The following is an 11,759-nucleotide window of genomic DNA, read 5'->3' on the forward strand; positions in this document are numbered from 1 at the left end:
GGAAGGCATTTAAAAAAAAAAGTCAAACATTGATTTTAATGAGACTCATATGTTGTAAATTAAATACGAAATATACAAAAAAACGTAGGAGAATTAAATGTTTTATTTATTTGGTCATCATTACATTTGCATTACCTGTATCTACACTTACAGATGTATGGGGTAAAGATAAATTGTATTAAATGAAATTAGCTAGATTATGTAGCTAAATCACATATTATGATATAATGATTTTATTATAGCCTTGGCCTACTTTTATGAAAGCCTACTGAAAGATCTGACAAACTGAAGTCATCTTTTTGGGGATTTTATTGGTCAGAGCGTGTAGTGACATCAGTTTTTCTCTATGTCCAATTTGGTCGTATTCAAAATGGTGGAGCAATAACAAACGCATTGTACATTTCTACGGTAAGGAATTTGCAACTTTTAGACTTAATGATTCATACTCATTGCGATGTAGATCATTCAAACCAATCATCTATTTTATTAACTACATATTTGTCTTGCAGTAAGTTAGAAATGATCGCCGTAGCAAAGCTTTGCACCAGATCACACACAGCAAGCAAGCGAGATTTGGCCTAGCTAGCTAGCTAACGTTAGCTGCACAGTGATTGAATGGGAGGGGAGGGGGGTTGGCAGGCAGGGCTCGTGTATGATCAACTGAGCTAACTAGTTTTTTTGAAGAGTAATGGAGGAAATGATAGCTGGCTAGATATTAATAAGCAAGGTTAGGTTCGTATCTGGCGACAGAAATGTGCAGGTATGTCACAGTCAACAAATATGATGACATGTCTAGCTAGCTAATGTTGGTTGGCCATAGCTCGCAGTAGTTAGATAGTTACAGAACTTTACTAACTACTGTTATTTGCTCAGATTCATGCATCTGCAGTTGTAATACGTTTGCATGCAATAGCATTCATTACACAACATGCTTTTGCAGAGCTGTAGCTGAAAAAAATAGAAGTGTGTGAAGAGACAGAGAAGGGTGCATTTTTATTAGACTCCATTTCTTCAATATGACTTTTTTTTGGTATAAGTATCAGCATGGCAGACAAAAATGGCAAGAAAGGGAAACCTGTAGGCGTGAAGAGAACATTGACCAAGAGAGAACAAGAAGATCTGAAGAAAAAGGTAAGCGATTTGACCATTTTATGGATAGGCCTACACTTTATTGCAGATGGCTATGATTTTCAATTTGAAAACAATCCCTTTTCCAGGAAGAAGAAAAAGCAGCTGAAGTTTTTGAAGAGTTTTTAGCCTGTTTTGACAGTAACGACAAAAGTGGAGTGAAGACTTTTGTCCGTGGGGGTATCGTCAATGCAACTAAAGGTGAGTGAAACATCCTGGCTAATCCAACTTTGATTGGGTCTGTGTTGCAGACACTATATTTTTCATTATTTTAATATCTACACAGTTAATATTTATATTTGATTTTTATTTGATTTTGCAGAAGAGGAAGCAGTAGAGGTTAAAAAGAGCAAGCTTTACCGACCAATCACCAAGTTTACTTCAGTGTCCCAGAACGTCTCACCGGCACACTCTTCTGAAATCAGAAGGCCTGTGAGTATCCATGTGAATCACTTACTGTGTATACAGAATGATACATTATTTTGTCCCCTTATATGTTTGTCTGGTCCACAGATTGTTAAAAAGAAGACGGACGAGAAGAAGAAGAGCAACCTTGAACTTTTTAAAGAGGAGCTAAAGCAGTATGTTTTTTGACGCGCCGTAGTAATTCATGTTCTTTCATTATTTGACCAATTTGTTGTTTATTTGTGTGTGTAAATAATTGTGTTCTCCTAGAATACAGGAGGAACGTGAAGAAAGGTACAAAAGAAAGACAAATGAGCCTGGGGGAGGATATGGAGACCTGGACATACCACTAACGCGACGATCAAGTAAGAGCCAAGTCTGTCCCTTGCAGTGGAATAAGAATGCAATAAGCCTTTGTCCAAATCAAAGATGAACCCTCTGTAGCTTTTACATGTTTAGCTACATATGAACATCTCCCTCCAGTATTTGATGATGACCCTGCCATACCGAACACAACCAACCTGTACATTGGCTGCATTAGCCCCAAGGTAAAGAAACTATCTGCTTGGGACGTTTTGACAGGAGATAAAGATTCACAATATAGCCAGCTCTTCGTTTGTTTGGGACAAATTCAACTAACTTAAATGCGGACTGAATTTTTGTGAAACTTTGCTGATATGATACTTCTAATGTGTCAGATGAATGAAGAAATGCTTTGCAAAGAGTTTGGCAAGTATGGTCCCCTGGCGAGTGTGAAGATCATGTGGCCCCGTAGTGACGAGGAACGCACAAGGGTCACAAATAGAGGCTTTGTGGCCTTCATGACCAGGAAAGATGCAGAAAGGGCCTTGGCTGCTCTAGACGGTGAGTCAATCTGTGATTAGGGAATATTGCATTCTGTTCAGTAAACGATGCCAGATGATAAATGCCCTGCTCCGTGTTCCATTAACCTTGTAGGATCATTGCTCCTTTTTGCTGCAGGTAAAACGGTTATGGGTTTTGAAATGAAGCTGGGGTGGGGGAAAGCTGTTCGCATCCCTCCCCAGCCACTCTATACACCCATAGGGGTACTTAAAATGTCCACACCCCCACCCCCCTCCGGCCTGCCCTTCAACGCTCAGTCCAGAGACCGCTTCCGCAATGACTTTACCAAGCCATGGGGCAGGTCCAAGGAGGAGTTGGACAAGGTAGGTTGGCCCTTTAAAAAAAAAAAGTTTTTTTAAAGAGTAAGGCAGGACGCTCCAACCCTGTTCCTGGAGAGCTACCATCCTGTAGGTTTTCGCTCCAACCCTAATTTAACACACCTTTCTAATAATTAGCTGGTTGATAAGCTGAACCAGGTTAGTTACAACTGGGGTTGGAACGAAAACCTACGGAAGGGTAGCTCTCCAGGAACAGGGTGAGGAGACCCCTGCTATAGTGTATGTGCATGGTTATGTCAAGTTGTTTAAATAATTGTTTTATTTTGTTTTAAACTACAGTTAATTTGCCAATATTAGGTGTGTAGTAGATTTTCTATGCATGTTGATACATTTATCATAGGCCCAATCAACTGGACATTGCTTAGAATTCAGAACGGCATTTTATGCACAAAACAAGAGATGTGATGGCCGTGTTCTGAAATAGCAGTTCCGAGTTCCATTTCCCTTTTTAAAAATCCAGTTGGTTTGTCCTGTGGTGCGTGTATAGACCTGTTAATAATCTATTCAGGATATGTTCTAAGGCAGGGGAATTTGTCCCAGATGGAGTTATGAGGTAGTTACAGAACCATATGTAATTAAAATGCTACTGTAAAAGTAAGAGGGTGGGGGTATTCTATAGATAATGTACTTTGACAGTGTACCTCTCTACTGTAAGAGGGTGGGGTTATTCTATAGATAATGTACTTTGACAGTGTACCTCTCTACTGTAAAAGTAAGAGGGTGGGGTTATTCTATAGATAATGTACTTTGACAGTGTACCTCTCTACTGTAAAAGTAAGAGGGTGGGGTTATTCTATAGATAATGTACTTTGACAGTGTACCTCTCTACTGTAAAAGTAAGAGGGTGGGGTTATTCTATAGATAATGTAATTTGACAGTGTACCTGTCTCTTGAATGTGGGAACTTTTCCCCTCGTTAAAATAAAGTATAGCTGTTACTGCTGTCCTCAGTTGATATGCTGTATGTATCCTGCAGTGTTTCATCTGTGTATATATATACTCACTTTTTTTATATCTTCACTATTTTATTTGACTTCACGAACAGACTCTGTCCGAAGCTGTAGTCAAAGTGGTTATCCCAACAGAAAGGTACACACTCTCTATCCATTCTTACTACTACGACTGACCAGACATTCTCACAGACAGAACCGTGTTAGAGGACAGAGGCCCTGCCCTGGTGTACTGTTCTTGTGTACGTACGTGACAGACAAGAAGCCCCAGTCCTAAGTGCTACGTCTGTATGTACATGACTAATGGGAGAGGACAGCTGAGAACATAACTGTCTCATAGTTTGTAGTAGTGTCCTGTTCTAACATTGGTCTATCTATCTTGTTGACAACATGGCCTATGTTCAGGGAATTGGTAACCCCTGCTGCTTAGGACTGGAGGCCCTATATCTAACTAGTAGGAGGGCCATGGGCCTCAGTTGAACATGGTTGAAGTGAATCATTGGCCTAGAAAGCAAAGCCCACCGTTTATTCATTCATGTCATCCTCATTAGATTAGTAAATGTCACCATTGTAATCCCCTGTCAGAAAAATTGATTGTTAGACTTAAGTGATTGTTGGAGTCAATTATATCCATTGAAACATACTGGTACTAGCTTCAGTGGCAACCTTTGTTCTTCCTACCTGTGTTGGCTGAGACACTGCAGACAGATGCAGCTAGAAAGCAAATGCATTTTAGATTAAAATCAGTAGTAGCTAATAGTAGTATTATGTTGTTACTCATATATATAATATATATAGTCCCTCTTTTTTTCATTTAGACACATGACAGAAACACTACTTCTGATGTAACTACACACTAGGGACAGACCGTCTCCCCCACTCACTCGTGTGTGCAGACCATCACACAACATATCCTCAACGTTGCTGTGATAAATGATTGCAGAGGGACAAATGTTCTAGAAGAGAGACAGAGAGAGGTTAAGGGGCTCGGGGCCAGTGTTCAGTGAGAGCTTTGACATGGCCACTGGTCTGGATGAGGGGGGACAAGTCACAGCGTTTGGTCTCATCCCCTCTCCTTTTACTCCACAGGAATCTGTTAGGCCTCATCCACAGGATGATAGAGTTTGTGGTGCGTGAGGGACCCATGTTTGAAGCCATCATTATGAGCAAAGAGAAGAACAACCCTGACTTGAGGTGATCTACCATTGCTGAGCTCTCCCTTTCCCTCTCGTCATACCACTGGTCTAAAGATGTCTTTTTAAACTACATTTTAAACTGTTTTTATTCATGATTCCAGGTTTCTCTTTGACAACAAAAGCCAAGAGCATGTGTACTACCGCTGGAAACTCTACTCCATTCTCCAGGTAGGTCATGACCTGTCCTGGCTTCAGCCCTATGACCATGAGGCCATCTCAAATCAAGTGTTATTTGTCACATGTGCTGAATACAACAGGTGTACTTGACCATGAAATGCTTTCTTACGAGCCCTTCCCAACAATGCAGAGTTTAAAAAATGTATACAAATAGTAAGTGACTAGACATCAGGATAGATAATAATAAGGAATATGAGGTAGATATGTACATGAAGGCAGGGTGAAGTGACTAGACATCAGGATAGATAATAATAAGGAATATGAGGTAGATATGTACATGAAGGCAGGGTGAAGTGACTAGACATCAGGATAGATAATAATAAGGAATATGAGGTAGATATGTACATGAAGGCAGGGTGAAGTGACTAGACATCAGGATAGATAATAATAAGGAATATGAGGTAGATATGTACATGAAGGAGTAAAATTAAGAACAGTGCCTACCCACTACACCTCTGCTGCGCCTCATCCATGTCCCTCTCCCTCCATCCCCAGGGCGAGCCCCCCAGTGAGTGGAGGACGGCAGACTTCCGGATGTTCCGTGGGGGCTCCATCTGGAGGCCGCCCCTCCTAAACCCCTACCTCCATGGAGATGAGGAGGCGGGAGAGGAAGAGGAGTCTCCCTCCCTGGAGGAGGAGCTGCTGAAAAAGGGCCAGCTGAAGACGGAGTGAGTGTTGCTGTACATACAGGGCAGAGAGGGAGGTTCTGAGGCAGACTGAAGATGAAAATCATTCTCTCATGAATCTGACGTGTTACTGGAAAAACTGACTTTGGAATATGGACATTCTCAGGATAACAATGAATGCGTGTTTTTATTCCAGGCACAGGGAGAGACTAGAGATGCTGCTGAGAGGACTCACCCCTCGTAGGGAGGACATTGGTGATGCTATGCTGTTCTGTCTGGAGAGAGCCGAGGCAGCGGAGGAGGTGGTGGGGTCCATCGCAGAGTCCCTGTCCCTCCTTCAGACACCACTGCAGAAAAAGGTCCCTTATCCTATGACAGTCTTACACTACCAAGCACATTCACATGGCATATAGTATATAGAAAACATGTATTATCAACGGTCCCTGGAGAAATTCGGGTTAAGTGACTTGCTCAAGGCACATCGACCACTAGGTTACCTGCCGCCCAGAGTATTGCTCACAGTCATGTCTATCTTCATTCCCACAGATTGCCAGACTGTACCTTGTATCCGACATCTTGTACAACTCCTGTGCCAAAGTTGCCAATGCATCTTATTATCGCAAATAGTAAGAAAAGTCTATTTTAAATAAGTCTGTCATTATATAATACACATGTTCAGTGGTCATACTGTGTTTTTCTGTCTAACGGTTTATTGTTTCTCCGTTCCTTCAGTTTTGAAGCAAAATTGCCCCAGATATTTGGTGACATTAGTGATGCATATCGAAACATACAAGCAAGACTACAAGCTGAACAGTTCAAGGTAATGAGTGCAGTTTAAAAAAATAAATAATGCTTTATAATGTTTTTCCATGCTTGTGATCTGTTATCGCCTTGGCCAGAACAAATACATTATCACTCACCCATATGTCTTCTGTCCTCAGCAAAAGATAATGGGCTGTTTCAGGGCCTGGGAAGACTGGGCCGTATACCCAGAGTCTTACCTGATCCAGCTACAGAACATCTTCCTGGGTCTGATCAAGGCAGGAGAGGAGGTAATCGAGAGGGTAGAGGTGAGCTGGATCTCAGGACCTGTCCTGGACAAGACCTGGAAAAGAGTTTTGATCAATGCCTATTTTACTGATGACGACACTGTTACATTCTCTGATAGTGTGTGTAAATATACAATTCAGCAACATCGGTTTATGCGGGCTGGGTATATCTCACCTCAGGTGTCATCTCCAGACCTGGATGGAGCCCCGTTGGACGGGGCGCCGTTAGACGGAGCTCCGCTGGAGAACCTCGACGGCTCGCCCTTGGCTTGGGACCCTGCCTCCCTGGATGGGGTGCCTGTTGATGACATCGACGGGGTTCCCCTGTGTGCACCCATGGAGGACATTGACGGAATGCCTTGTAAGTCAATCTGGCAGAATTTCTGTGAAAAATGGAAACCATGAAAGCGTTATAAGATGTGGACTTGATGTAAGTTTGTGTTCTGCAGTGGATGAGCTGGCCCACTCAAGAGTGGCTCTATCTAAATGGGAGAGGGTGGACGATGCTGACGCTCTCCCACAAGGTACTGTACTGTCAGCACTGTCAACCCAACAATCATATCTCTACTCCTAACCTACAGCTCACCCTGCCGCTTCCTCTTTCAGCGAACACTGAATCCAAATGGGACACTTTGGGAGAGCGAGACTTGGGGGATGACCTGAATGCCAGGTAAGAACCTGGTGCAGGGACTCTTTTCCCCATCACTGAAACCCAACTCATCACAGAGTTACTGTAATGTAGCATTTACTGTTGTTGAGTGGTGTTTTCCAGCTCCATTCCTCCAGTACCCCCAACAGTACACTTTTTTGTTGTAACCCTGGACAAAAAAAGGGCTTAATGATTAATTGACAAGTAGAATCAGGTGTGCAAGTATGGGGCCATAACACACATGTACTGTTGGGAGAACTGGAGTTGGGACATAGTGGCTCTTGCATTTTGTTAAGAGATTGATTGACTGGCAACATTGTTGCTACATTTGGGAGAAACTTCATCAATTTTGTTTGGAACAAATCGTAGATTGCTTAGGGCTGACAAGATAAAGGTAAACTGCAGGCAAGGAGTTTAACTTGGTGTGTCCCTAGATCAATCCCTTTCTGGAGACCTGATTTCTGCTCAAATGTTTTCTAAAATGGCAAACAAATTGAAATGTTTATGTTATTTGGACGTCAAAGTTAAGAAACTGCTTGTGTCGTGTTTATTCTGCTCTGCTTGGTATAGTGGGCTATCAAAAAAGCAGGTCATGTATATGCTGAATGTTCCCCCTAGGACCCACAGTGTTATCTGGTATATGCTGAATGTTCCCCCTAGGACCCACAGTGTTATCAGGTATATGCTGAATGTTCCCCCTAGGACCCACAGTGTTATCAGGTATATGCTGAATGTTCCCCCTAGGACCCACAGTGTTATCAGGTATATGCTGAATGTTCCCCCTAGGACCCACAGTGTTATCAGGTATATGCTGAATGTTCCCCCTAGGACCCACAGTGTTATCAGGTATATGCTGAATGTTCCCCCTAGGACCCACAGTGTTATCAGGTATATGCTGAATGTTCCCCCTAGGACCCACAGTGTTATCAGGTATATGCTGAATGTTCCCCCTAGGACCCACAGTGTTATCAGGTATATGCTGAATGTTCCCCCTAGGACCCACAGTGTTATCAGGTATATGCTGAATGTTCCCCCTAGGACCCACAGTGTTATCAGGTATATGTTGAATGTTCCCCCTAGGACCCACAGTGTTATCAGGTATATGCTGAATGTTCCCCCTAGGACCCACAGTGTTATCTGGTATATGCTGAATGTTCCCCCTAGGACCCACAGTGTTATCAGGTATATGTTGAATGTTCCCCCTAGGACCCACAGTGTTATCAGGTATATGCTGAATGTTCCCCCTAGGACCCACAATGTTATCTGGTATATGCTGAATGTCCCCCTTAGGACCCACATAGGGGTACAGGAGTTCTGGAGAAGTGGGCTTGTTACCTGTGGACCAACTTAATCATAAGTTTGACATCTTAAATGATCGTGCCCCAGGTTACATGAAAAACCACATTGGTATGGTATATAACCAACAGCCACAATACCAGAGCTAGTACTATGTCTTGTAAAATCCAAGAGTAAACAGTGCTGTGAGGACCATTTTTCCGTACAGGCATTTGTCTATGGAATAGCCTCCCCTTGGAGATCAAGAAAAATAGCTTTAAAAAGCAGGCAAAGATTTATTTGGACAAGGTTGTCCAAGTAAGAGAAACCACTCCACTGCCCCGGTGTGATGTGAAATGAATATGGTTAGGGGAAAGTGACACATTAGGATATCAATGTTCATGGTTGTTTAATTTTGTCTTGCCTTTTAATCAGTTATTGTTTTTACCTTCAAGGTCACTTTGGGAACAAGCATTTTAATGAATACTTTCAAGTGATATCCTCTGGGTCCACATTGAACATTTGGTTGTATGTCTGTTACCCAAAATAAATTCAATTCCTCTTATCGCCCCTTGGTCCACAGTGCTAACATTAAGGGAGGAGATGGGAAGTCCGAGGATGACAGCAGCGATGATGACAGCCCCTCTAAGTATGACAACGCTGACTTCAAGAGCTCCCTCAGCAGTTTTGAGATGTCCGAAAGCAAGAGGAGCCGGCTGAGAGAGCTGGAGGTAAGCACAGTCAAATGCCTACTAGGACCAAGTAACACGCTGCAGACCTTATGACTGAGTGCATACCGGTCAACCGACTTACAATACATACAGGCCCTTCAGAAAGTATTTACACCCCTTCACTTATTACACATTTTGTTGTTACAGCCTGAATTCAAAATTGATTTGTTTTTCTCACCCATCTACACACAAAATCACATGTATTTATAAAGACCTTTTTACTGCAGCAGATGTCAAAGTGCTATACAGAAACCCAGCCTAAAACCCCAAACAATGCAGAAGCACGGTGGCTAGGAAAAACTCCCTAGAAAGGAACCACGATCTGAGGGGTGGCCAGTCCTCTTCTGGCTGTGCCGGCTGGAAATAAAGAGTACATGGCAAAGTGAACAAATGTAAATCTCATTCAAATAAGTATTTACACCGAGTCAGTACTTTGTAGAATCACCTTTCGCAGAGATTAGTGAGTCTTTCTGAATTGTGCAACATTTACCCATTTTATTTTCAACATTTTTCAAGCTCTGTCAAATTGGTTGTTGATCATTACTAGACAACCATTTTCAGTTCTTAGTAAAACTAACTCAGCCACTGTCTTCTTGGTAAGCTACTCCAGTGTAGGACAGACATCGATTGGCAGAAAGCTTACATTCTTGTTAATCTAACTGCACTGTCCAATTTACAGTAGCTATTGTTTGAGGAGTGCAATTTAAACAGTTATTACTAAAACCATTTGGGCAGTCTTGATGCATTGCTGTTAAATTTTGTAATGGTTCATCAGATCAGTCAAACTTTGCATATACACCGTTGCCATCTAAATACATTAGCCTTTTTCTTGCATTTCAAAGATGATACAAAACTTTTTTTTCAAATGGTACCAAGAACATGCACATCCTTGCTACAGGCAGTTAGATTTTTGTATGTCATTTTAGGCAAATTGAAAAAGGGGCGGATCCTTGTTTAGAGTAAATTCTTGTGGTTAACGACAGATTTTTACCTTGGTCAGCTCTGGGACAAGGTAAAAAATGTTACACTATTGCACACAGTTCGACTTGTTATGCACATTAACCCTGAACTTATTTAGGCTTGCCATAAAAAAAGGGGGGGGGGGGTTGAATACTTGACTCAAGACATTTCAGCTTTTCATTAATTTGTAAACCACCCCCCCCCGGAAATTATCACTTAAATTCAGGCGATAACAAAATGTGGGAAAAGTAAAGCGGTCTGAAGGCAAAACCTGAATACGCTCGGCAGTTTATTTGATTTACATTCATTTATGAAACAATTGAACCCACTGTCCAAACAGTACGAGTGTATGTTTCTGCTGCAGGTGAAGGTGATGAAGTTCCAGGATGAGCTGGAGTCTGGGAAGAAGCCCAGGAAGTCGGGGGTAAACATGCAGAAACAGGTGGCGCACTACAGGAACAAGCTATTGCAAAAGGTGGGTTTCTAGTGTACTTTTTCATAAGCCCAGCAGTAAGGGAAACTGTCCAGATACCATGAAGTTGCAGTTTTAAATGTGACTTTAAAAAAAAACTTCACTGGTTGCAATGGCTCCACATGTTCTGTTTACATCAGGAGTTTGATAAGGATGACAAGGAGAAGAGAGAGAGATCCATTCCGAAATCAAAAGAGCGATCAAAGAAGGATGAGCGGAGAGACAAGGCGGAGGAGACCAGTAAAGGACGGGACAAGGAGAAGAATAAAAGGAGTCAAGACCGGGACAGGGGACGGAGTAGAGACACAGAGGAGCGGACACAGAAATACAGAGGACATTCTCCCGCAAAGTAAGGCCCATGTGAAACAATTGTTCCATTTAATTTGTGTTCAGCATTCAATATATTTTTGCTGACTCACCCCTATCCCACCCTTCCAACAGAATCAAGTCAAAGTCTCCCAAGAAGTCCAAGCGGTCGCGGTCGCCCTCGCCAGTCAGGAAGACGTGGAGGAGGTCTAGCTCCCGGTCGCCACACCGCTCCCACAAAAAGACTAAGAAGAGCAAACACTGATCCTGAGGCCTATGCCTCTCCCCCTGAAGCAGCTAGGCGGCTTTCATGGACTGCTCTGCCAGTGCTGACCATGCCACGGCACCACACGCTTCTTTCCCACAATGCCTCTGAACTGCCTCTGCAGAGAATTTTGCCAGTTTTTTTGTAAGATGAACATTGTTTGTACAGTTCTGTTTTCCCGTCAGGTTGTTTTTAAACCCCATTCAGATTGCAACTAGTTCCTGAGACAATAAATCACTCTTGGCAATGTGTCTGTTGTCATCCATGCTCCAGGATGGTGAATGGATTAGCTGAGGGTACCACGTCATGTCATTTAGCCTTTCTAAACAGCATTGGAAACTAATCTTATCTCCATGGAAAAAAATGGAA

The 11,759-nt window shown here is 42.5% G+C and overlaps 1 protein-coding gene and 2 long non-coding RNA genes across 6 annotated transcripts; 2 read left to right on the forward strand and 1 right to left on the reverse strand.

Annotated features, from left to right (window-relative positions):
- The first annotated feature begins 255 nt into the window (after positions 1–255).
- Positions 256–11,639, forward strand: LOC118385072 (U2 snRNP-associated SURP motif-containing protein-like). Of its 2 annotated transcripts, XM_035771902.2 has the most exons (24): positions 257–408; positions 1,038–1,131; positions 1,218–1,329; positions 1,451–1,560; positions 1,642–1,709; positions 1,804–1,898; positions 2,017–2,081; positions 2,232–2,397; positions 2,515–2,720; positions 3,780–3,823; positions 4,774–4,878; positions 4,982–5,048; positions 5,553–5,725; positions 5,880–6,042; positions 6,230–6,309; positions 6,416–6,503; positions 6,625–6,753; positions 6,913–7,093; positions 7,182–7,256; positions 7,339–7,402; positions 9,240–9,387; positions 10,712–10,822; positions 10,960–11,168; positions 11,261–11,639. In XM_035771902.2, exons 2-24 carry the CDS (start codon positions 1,045–1,047, stop codon positions 11,388–11,390), a joined length of 2,676 nt encoding a protein of 891 aa, XP_035627795.1. In that variant the 5' UTR covers positions 257–408; positions 1,038–1,044; the 3' UTR covers positions 11,391–11,639. The 2 variants fall into 2 exon arrangements, with proteins under 2 accessions (XP_035627794.1, XP_035627795.1); XM_035771901.2 differs by having other exon boundaries at positions 256–408; positions 1,451–1,709.
- LOC127930734 (uncharacterized) lies at positions 3,227–3,768 on the reverse strand. Its single transcript, XR_008139095.1, has 3 exons — positions 3,619–3,768; positions 3,433–3,556; positions 3,227–3,376 (listed from the first exon to the last, which is right to left on the reverse strand). It is a non-coding gene; the product is annotated as an uncharacterized LOC127930734 (long non-coding RNA).
- On the forward strand, positions 7,409–9,233 carry LOC127930733 (uncharacterized). 3 transcript variants are annotated; one of them, XR_008139093.1, is made up of 4 exons: positions 7,409–7,975; positions 8,060–8,437; positions 8,480–8,563; positions 8,606–9,233. It is a non-coding gene; the product is annotated as an uncharacterized LOC127930733 (long non-coding RNA). The 3 variants fall into 3 exon arrangements; XR_008139092.1 differs by lacking the exon at positions 7,409–7,975 and having other exon boundaries at positions 7,982–8,437; XR_008139094.1 differs by lacking the exon at positions 7,409–7,975 and having other exon boundaries at positions 7,982–8,395.
- Positions 11,640–11,759: the final 120 nt, after the last annotated feature.

This window comes from Oncorhynchus keta, chromosome 6 (assembly GCF_023373465.1).
Source record: "Oncorhynchus keta strain PuntledgeMale-10-30-2019 chromosome 6, Oket_V2, whole genome shotgun sequence".
Lineage (NCBI taxonomy): Eukaryota > Metazoa > Chordata > Actinopteri > Salmoniformes > Salmonidae > Oncorhynchus > Oncorhynchus keta.